General features: G+C 43.3%; 1 protein-coding gene across 1 annotated transcript in view; it reads left to right on the plus strand.

Annotated features, from left to right (window-relative positions):
• The window catches only part of jakmip3 (Janus kinase and microtubule interacting protein 3), a gene marked incomplete at both ends in the record, with an annotated part of 31,447 nt that extends 23,535 nt beyond the window's left edge, over positions 1-7,912 (plus strand). Inside the window, 8 exons of the mRNA XM_080054434.1 lie at positions 217-315; positions 458-511; positions 5,129-5,194; positions 5,434-5,502; positions 5,727-5,804; positions 6,981-7,196; positions 7,655-7,720; positions 7,862-7,912. Coding sequence (XP_079910560.1) covers positions 217-315; positions 458-511; positions 5,129-5,194; positions 5,434-5,502; positions 5,727-5,804; positions 6,981-7,196; positions 7,655-7,720; positions 7,862-7,912 — 699 coding nt within the window. The remainder of the gene's footprint in view (positions 1-216; positions 316-457; positions 512-5,128; positions 5,195-5,433; positions 5,503-5,726; positions 5,805-6,980; positions 7,197-7,654; positions 7,721-7,861) is intronic.
• Between the last annotated feature and the right edge of the window lie 2,088 nt (positions 7,913-10,000).

Consider the following 10,000-nt stretch of genomic DNA (forward strand, 5'->3'; position numbering starts at 1 on the left):
GGAAAATATCTAATTCGCAAAAATATCGTGGCGCTTGCTTGAGGTGTTTTTAGACTTATTTGAAAAAGAGAAAATGTGCGAAATGTGAGATGGAAACTCTACAGTTGAATAAGTTGTGACTTAATAATACTGAACAAACACAAACACACACACACACACACACACACACACACACACACACATAACATGGCTAGTAACATGTTCTGTCCCGTACAGGAGAGGGAACGACGCTCGCCCGGCATCAACTTCCAACAACTACATTTCCCAGAAGGCATCAGTCCTCTGCAGATTTACTGTGAAGCAGAGGGAGTGACTGTGAGTCACACACACACACACACACACACACACACACACACACACACACACACACACACACACACACACACACACACACCTATAAACGCCTGTGTCTTTAACACTTTTATAATACTAACTGACTTCTATCTGCTGTCCTCAGGAGATCGTGATCAGTGAACTGATGAAGAAACTCGACATTCTGGGCGATAACGCCGTAAGTGTATGTTAACCCTAACTTTCTTCTGGGCGATAACGCCGTAAGTGTATGTTAACCCTAACTTTCTTCTGGGCGATAACGCCGTAAGTGTATGTTAACCCTAACTTTCTTCTGGGCGATAACGCCGTAAGTGTATGTTAACCCTAACTTTCTTCTGGGCGATAACGCCGTAAGTGTATGTTAACCTTCCTCTCGTGTTAGGGTCGCCACCGACCCGTTTTGGATTTCAAATGCATAAAAGAACCACTTACATTTTGTTTATTGCATCAAGATTTCTTGACTTTGTCAGGAACCTCCATTTCAACAAAATAAAAAAAATAAAAAATGTTTCACTTAATTATAAAATGCTCTGGTGGAAATTATAACACTGGTGGTGTTAGGGTCGTTTTCGACCCGGTTATAGAATAAGATGTAAAAAACAATAACTAGAGCCAAAACTGAAATCATAAGTGCACTGTCAGCCAACACAATGACAGTCAGCTCCTCTCCCAATCATGTGAACTCTGGGGAGGTTCTCATTTTGACTTTTTTCACCCTTATACCTGCATAAAAGCGAAACAAACAGACGGGCTTATCCATACATGTGAGGCCAATTCAGTATAGAGTTGGTGACTTGCAGAGTGCACATCTCCTATTTGCAGTATTCAAAAATGAGGAGATATACAGTGAGCCAAGTTATGGATCATGTTTTTGGTCAAAATGGCCTCCTGATTCTAAAACTAAGTGGTGTAAGGTCTGCCGAAGCACTAAGGACAGAAAGATAAACGTATTGTGCTTTACCTGCAAGAAATATCTCTGCAAAGAACACTAAAAGTGTTGCTCTTTATCACACATCTGTACACACATACATACACATGCACACAGAGACTTTTACTCAGTTTTTTTTACTAGTTTTGGAACTAGTAATTGATTTCGATTGGTTTGATTTGTTGATTGGTTGTTGTGTATTTGACCTTACAAATCTATATTTTGTGTTGTGACTTTTTCTAGTTTTCATTGTGTGTTTGTATAATGCTGAAATAAAAGTTTTTTTGCTGTTTTCTGAAATAAATATATATGGGTCGTAATTGACCAGTAACACCATAGATGTTAAAAAGGTCAATAATATTAATATGAAAAAATAAATAAAACTAATTTAGTTAAGAAATGTGTTCTCATACCCCTCAGTGATAATCAGATAACACAACAACCAAATATTTATTTATATGATTCTCTTGAGGTTCATTTTACAATTTTTTTTATTGAAATTAAGGCGCATACTGACAAAAAAAAGGCCCAACCGCCTACACCAAAAATATTAAAAACAATATTTTCATGGATAAGGAAGCCTAACAAGGTAACCAAGAGATGAGAAATAAACTGGATGATAGATAATTGTTTTTAGTGGTTTTTACAGCTGATTTCAGACACGGGTCGAAACCGACCCGCTAACACCATGGATGGTAGCAGAAAGTTAACACAGGAGGAAGGTTAACCCTAACTTTATTCTGGGCGATAACGCCGTAAGTGTATGTTAACCCTAACTTTATTCTGGGCAATAACGCCGTAAGTTAGGGTTAACTTTATTCACAGTAAAGTGAACATCAGACATGGGGGACTCGAGTCACATGACTTGACTCGAGTCAGACTCGAGTCACACATTTGAGGACTTGAGACTTGCTTGACTAACACTGATAAAAGACTCGACTTGACTTTGACTTGGTCTTCATGACTTAAGACTTGACTTAGACTTGGGACAGAAGACTCGAAATGACTTGAATTTTTAAAAGTTAGATTACGTTTGAAATTATGTTTTTTTTTTAAACATGACGGGTGATTTTACAGTGCAATGCACGCAGTGCGCTGACAAACAGCGTCAGCAAGTCAACACAGGAGCAGCAGCCATGGAGGCGGCTAGACCTTTCTTTATATGTCCATGGGGACATGTAGCACCTTCTTCCCTTCCCTTTTCACGTTGTATCGGCCCCGGGAAGTCTTGTAAAAGAGAACAAAAGTAACGAGCGTTTCCTGCAGCGCTGCTGCCTTGATAACGCACGCTTCCTTATCGAGCGCCCTACCTCCACGGACTGTAGGCTTTATAAAAGCATCTCTGTGAGACTAAACAGCCGTTATGAAGTAGGCTAGGCCTATATGATGCAGTTCGACCTTCCACGTTCACCGGCTCCTTCGGACAGCTCACAGCCGCCGCCCCCGCACCAACAGATCAGCAAACTGCCCGTTATGACAGTTCGCCCTCCCCCCCCCCACCCCAGTATGAAAAACAAATGAATCGAGATAAATCAAAATGTGATCCTGCCATAAAATAAAAGGTGATATGATATTTTTTCCATAGCGCAGATCCTTGCCCTGTTTTATTCTAAATGCATTATGGGCATTAAGTGTCTGTTTTGTGTAAGTATAGGCCTATCTGTTACTATTTGCCTTCCTTGTTTTCCATGTTAAAAGTAAGCTACTTGGAAATTGAAAGCAGCCTAAATGTGGTTGAAAGAAAAGGAAAGGTGCGGTGTTGATCATATGTGATAGATAAGGGCTCGCTATTGGATGCAGACATTATGAGATTCGGACCTTTGCTGTAAGAAAATGTTGTCAACTGGACCCATTTCAATTTTAGTTGAAGACCCCTCGGTCAGACCAAGAATAATTCAATTGTAGTTCAAGGATGATGTTGTCGATGACGGTATGAAGAAGAGAACTGTGGAATGTGGGTCTTTTAAATGTAGAAACTGGGTTAGATAATATGATTTTTGTATGACTTGACTTGTGACTTGCTTGACCTGAGCAATGACTTGACTTGTGACTTGCTTGATTCTCACCACAGTGACTTGGACTTGCTTGAGACTTGAAGGTTATGACTCAAGACTTAGTGACTTACCCCCACCTCTGGTGAACATACATCTGTTCCCTTTACTGAGTCTGTGTCTGTTTGTTTATTTTGTCTGAGTCTGAATACCCCCCATGACCCCTGACCCCTGACCCCTAACCCTGAATACCCCTCCTGACCCTTAACCCCTGACCCCTAACCCCTAACCCTGAATGAATGAGAGTTCCAGTCTGAATCCACATCCCATAACTCTGACGTGAAAAAGAATTTCAAAAATGGGGACAATAAAGTCTAAAGTCAAACCCCTAACCCTGAATACCCCCCCAACCCCTAACCCTGTCTGAATCATAATCATAATCATAATCATAATCATCCTCCCATCCTGCTGCTTCCAGCTACTGCAACGTATTAATGAATGCTTGTTTGTACCACAGTCACATCATCCTTCATTTGCCCGATTGTTGTTTTGGTGTGTGTGTGTGTGTGTGTGTGTGTGTGTGTGTGTGTGTGTGTGTGTGTGTGTGTGTGTGTGTGTGTGTGTGTGTGTGTGTGTGTGTGTGTGTGTGTGGGTGTGGGTGCGGTGGCCAAAGCGCCCAACGCACCTGATCTGGCGCTTGGTCATTTTGTGTCAAAAAGTGGTTCAACGCGCCCAACGCTACGCAGCTAGTCTCCCTCCCGATATATTTATTCCCCTAATCAACCATGGCTGCGATCAGACCCGACCCGACACAACAGCGTTCATGTCCACACAAAAACAACAACAACACGGCCAACAACTGTGCCAAAAGACAAATAAACAGCAACTGAACGGAACAAATAGCCTTAAAACAGCATTGCAGATTCACGCCACTCGGAAATGAACACACACAGCAAGGCAGCACCATACCAAACACATTTACAGCAGCATTGTGCACAGGGCAGTAGAAAATAAAGGCAAGTAGCAACATTACCCTACCTGGCTGTGACGGGACCGTGGCTGGCGTAGATATAGGCATAAACACCGGTGCTTCGCTGTACTCGTTGTGAAAGTTCCCCGGACTTAGCCGTTATGTTTGGGTTCATTATGGAGGTGGTGGCCGCACACCCGGGTGAGTTAACTAACGCTATCCGACCGGTGCTAACTTGGTTTATCGGCTAAAGCACAGCCGCTATATTCACTGAATTAACCAGGAAGCCCATTCTCCTGGCTCACTTTCCCCACGTCTTCTAACCCAACCCCGAGCGGCTTCATATCACCAGCCAGCCGCAAATACATTTCCTCCTCGGTGTTTCTCAGCTTCTGTGTTGTCCTCCCACCGTGCCGATGTCCGTGACGTCGGGTCAAGCTCACCGCTGATTGGCCAACGCGGCTAAACGTCACGCGCTGGAGCGTTGAAAGTTCAATTTTTTCATCTCGGGCGATGGTGCGTTGACGCTTTGGTGGGGCGTTGACGCTTTGGTAACGCGGCTGCCGCGCCCAGAGCGCCGCTTTGCCGCGGCCAACGAATCATCGCGCCTAAACCAATGCTTCCCAATGCAAAAATAGGATTTTTCAACGCCGCCACCGCACCCAACGCGTTTGGTGTGTTCTCACCTTAAGAATCTTTCTTCTCACGGTTTTTATTTTATTTTTATTTTTACCTTTTTAACGTTCTGAGGGAAAGTTGTTTTGTTGACGGTCTGTTTGTACACACACACAGACACACACATACGCACACACACACACACACACACACACACACACACACACACACACACACACACACACACACACACACACACACACACTGAACTTGTTTGTATATTTCCTTTAGACTTTGTCCAATGAGGAGCAGGTGGTCGTTATCCACGCCAGGATGGTCCTCACACTGGCAGAGAAGGTCACACACACACACACACACACACACACACACACACACACACACACACACACACACACACACACACACACACACACTGTTGCTGTGTAAAATAATGTTTAATTGGTATTTTAAGCCAGCATTGCATATTGTGCATAACCTGTCTGTCTGTCTGTCTGTCTGTCTGTCTGTCTGTCTGTCTGTCTGTCTGTCTGTCTGTCTGTCTGTCTGTCTGTCTGTCTGTCTGTCTGTCTGATCAGTGGCTGGAGTCCATTGAAGTGACGAAGTCGTCAATACAGCAGAAGATGTTGGACATCGAGAGCGAACAGGTGAAAACAGAATGTTCACAATCACAATCAGAAACACTTTGACAGTTGTGTCCTAACAGTTCCCCCTGACCTTTAACCTCTGACCCCCTGAGCTCCGTGACATTCCCTGGGATCTGTTCAGTAACGTAAAAGCTGCTGGTTTGATTCCCAGTGTGTGTAGTACCCTTTGCAGTGACCCCTGACCTTTAACGTCTGACCTTTAACCCCTGACCTCATGTCTCCAGGACCTGTTCAGCAGACAGAAGGGTTACCTGGACGAAGAGCTGGACTACAGGAAGCAGAGCATGGACCAGGCCCATAAGGTCAGTGACATCACACACTCACACTCACACTCACACACACACACACACACACACACACACACACACACACACACACACACACACACACACACACACACACACCATGAGATCGTCATTTTAGTACACACCATGTCCTCCCTACATACTAAACATGTATATCTCTATCTCTATGTAATGATAACCCCCTCCTCCCCCAGCGCTGTGTGTGTGAACAGTGTAGTATACACTCACCGGCCACTTTATTAGGTACAGCGGTTAATTTTCTTGTTAACACATATAACTAATCAGCCAATCACATGTCAGCAACTCAAGTCATTTAGGCATGTAGACCTGGACGGGACAACTTACTGAGGTTGAAACCGAGCAACAGAATGGGGAAGAAAGGGGTTTTAAGTGACTTTGAACATGGCAATGTTGAGGGTGCCAGGAGGGCTGGTCTGAGTATTTCAGAAACTGCTGATACTGCTACTGGGATTTTCAGTCCAAACCATCTCTAGGGTTTACAGAGAATGGCCCGAACAAATAAAAATATCCAGTGAGCGGCATTTGTGTGGACGTAAAATGGGGTTAGGGTATAGCTGTATAGATAGGGTTAGGGTTAGAGGGTTTGGGTTAGGGTTAGATAACGGTAGTATTAGGGTTAGATAACGGTAGTATTACCTCTTTACAGTTAGGGTTAGATAACGGTAGTATTAGGGTTAGATAACGGTAGTATTACCTCTTTACAGTTAGGGTTAGATAACGGTAGTATTATCTCTTTAGGGTTAGATAACGGTAGTATTAGGGTTAGGGTTAGATAACGGTAGTATTATCTCTTTAGGGTTAGGGTTAGATAACGGTAGTATTAGGGTTAGATAACGGTAGTATTATCTCTTTACAGTTAGGGTTAGATAACGGTAGTATAATCTCTTTAGGGTTAGGGTTAGATAACGGTAGTATTAGGGTTAGATAACGGTAGTATTAGGGTTAGATAACGGTAGTATTATCTCTTTAGGGTTAGGGTTAGATAACGGTAGTATTAGGGTTAGATAACGGTAGTATTATCTCTTTAGCGCATCGTGGAGCTGGAGGCCATGCTGTTCTAACCCTAATGATAACCCCTGGAGGCCTGTGTGTGAAGGGTTAGGGTTAGGGTTTAGTGGTTAGAGATGATAGGACTATCTCTATACATTGTAGCGCATCGTGGAGCTGGAGGCGATGCTGTTCGAGGCGCTGCAGCAGGAGGAGGGATCCAAGATGGCCGCCGGCCTGTCTGACGCTCTGAACCAGGAAGAGAAAGACGCGCTGCGCCGCTCGATGGACCAATGGAAACGCTCCGTCATGTTCGAGCTCCGAGAGAGAGACGCACAGATACTGAGAGAGAGAATGGAGCTGCTGCACCTCACACAACTGGTAGGCTGTGTGTGTGTGTGTGTGTGTGTGTGTGTGTGTGTGTGTGTGTGTGTGTGTGTCTGTGTGTGTGTGTGTGTGTGTGTGTGTGTGTCTGTGTCTGTGTGTGTGTGTGTGTGTGTGTGTGTGTGTGTGTGTGTGTGTGTCTGTGTGTCTGTTTGTTTGTGTGTGTGTGTGTGCTTTACTACATTAAAACTTCATGTAGCAACTAGCAGGTAAATACTGTACACAGATACTGAGAGAACGAATGGAGCTACTGCACCTTACTACAGAAAACTAGTCAGACCGCCCACACACTAAGTCAGACAGACAGGCAGACAGACGGACAGACAGACAGACAGACAGACAGACAGACAGACAGACAAATGTCTACAGGTCCATACTAACACTGGCCCACACACTAAGTCAGACAGACAGACAGACAGACAGACAGACAGGTAAACATGTTGTTGTGTCTCCAGAGGAACAAGGAGCTGGAGGAGTTTATAGAAGCACAGAAACGACAGCTGAAGGAGCTCGAGGAAAAGGTAAAAACACGATTAGGAACAGGCTAACCCTAGCTGCTAGCTGTTAGCTGCTAGCTGTTAGCTGTTGGCTGTTAGCTGTTAGGAGCTAGCAGCTACTACGGCTAGCAGATCTCTGACTCTCCTCTGTTTCCTCCTTTCCAGTTTCTTTTTCTGTTTCTATTTTTCTCGTTGGCGTTTATCCTCTGGTCCTAGAACAGGTGAGTATCTATCTATCTATCTATCTATCTATCTATCTATCTATCTATCTATCTATCTATCTATCTATCTATCTATCTATCTATCTATCTATCTATCTATCTATCTATCTATCTATCTGTCTGTCTGTCTGTCTGTCTGTCTGTCTGTCTGTCTGTCTGTCTGTCTGTCTATCTGTCTGTCTGTCTGTCTGTGTGTCTGTCGGTCTGTCGTGTTTGTATCAGCGGTGTTAACCCTGCTGTCTGTATTCCAGGGTGCATGGAGGCGTGGGGTTCTCTCCCCCCTAAGGGGCGGGGGGGCCGGGGGGTTTGGGACCTGACCCCTGACCCCTGACCCCTGACCCTCACCAGAGATCCTTCTGGACCAGAACCTCCAGTCTGGGTTCTGGCTCAACATCAGGATGTTCTGGAGGTTCTGACTGACTATCAGCCTCTCAGCCCCCGGACCGGGCCAGGAGTTAACCCCTAACCCCTGACCCCTAACCCTTAACCCCTGACCCCCCCGGTCGGGCTGCTGGTGTTAGGGGGTTAACATCAGGATATAACCCGGGTTCACCCCCGACCTCCCAGCGTCTCACTGACTTCCTGCCTGTCGACCAATCAGAGCAGAGCTGCAGTCACATGACCTCACAGAGACAGTGGTGGTCGCCATGGCTACAGATGAACAGTGGTCGCCATGGCTACAGATGAACAGTGGTTGCCATGGCTACAGATGAACAGTGGTCGCCATGGCTACAGATGAACAGTGGTTGCCATGGCTACAGATGAACAGTGGTGGCAGAATAACGGGCCATCCCCAAAACCACATGCTAGCTAGCAACAACATGCTAGCTAGCTTAGCTGCTGTGAGCTACATGCTGGCTGTGGGGCCGGATGGACCAAACTGGTGCTGGACTACATACCGTGTATGCTAAGCTAACTGATGCTAAGCTAGCTGATGCTACACTGGGATCATCTCCTTTTCTTTGTGCCATATTTGGTTTAGTGGATGAAGTGACACTGACTCAACACTTGATCATGATAACTTCACCTGATTGGTTCATCTGATAACTTCACCCGATTGGTTCATCTCTATATGTTATGCAGAATCCTCTACGTCACCGTGCTACCGAAGCCCTGAACATGATTACCATTTATTCTGCTCCGTTAGCATAGCGTGATAACGTTCTGCTCCGTTAGCATAGCGTGATAACGTTCTGCTCCGTTAGCATAGCGTGATAACGTTCTGCTCCGTTAGCATAGCGTGATAACGGAGCAGAATGAATACACATGAGCATGTCCTTCCAGGGCTTCCGTACTGTGTGTTTTAACACTTTGCCTTTTCACTCGTCCCAAACCTTTCACTCCGGCATGTTGATCCTGGGAATGTTAGAACACAACGTTAAGCACATTGCTAGCTGAAGCTAACTGAGCTAGCTCAGTTTGAATCCAGCTACTAAGCTAGCTGAAGCTAACTGAGCTAGCTTGGTAGCTGTATTCAAAACGTTGTCTCAGCTGTTACTAGCGTTGGTGGATTGGTTAGCAGTAACGGTTGCTAAGCTAAACGGTTTATACAGTTACATCATCGTATGAACACAATATAAAACATTCTGTCGTTCTGATTGGACCAGAAAACAGGAAGTAAACAGGAAGTCACAACACAACACTGTCTCACAGCATGGCGTCTGGAACATGTTTAACTGGTGCAGAATAAATGATTTAAATGTTTCAATAAAATGTAAAAAAGTTTTGATGGATAATATATAAACACATTAGATTGCATCTTTTTATTATATATGAAATATTATATTATATTAAATTATATTATATTATATTAAATTATATTATATTATATTAAATTATATTATATTATATTATATTATATTATATTATATTATATTATATTATATTATATTATATTATATTATATTATATTAAATTATATTATATTATATTATATTATATTATATTATATTATATTATATTATATTATATTATATTATATTATATTATATTATATTATATTAAATTATATATGAAATATTAAATTATATTAAACTATATTAAATTATATTAAACTATATTAAATCATATTAAATCATATTAA

The sequence above is a fragment of the Ammodytes marinus genome (genome assembly GCF_949987685.1).
Source record: "Ammodytes marinus genome assembly, contig: scaffold_34, whole genome shotgun sequence".
NCBI lineage: Eukaryota > Metazoa > Chordata > Actinopteri > Uranoscopiformes > Ammodytidae > Ammodytes > Ammodytes marinus.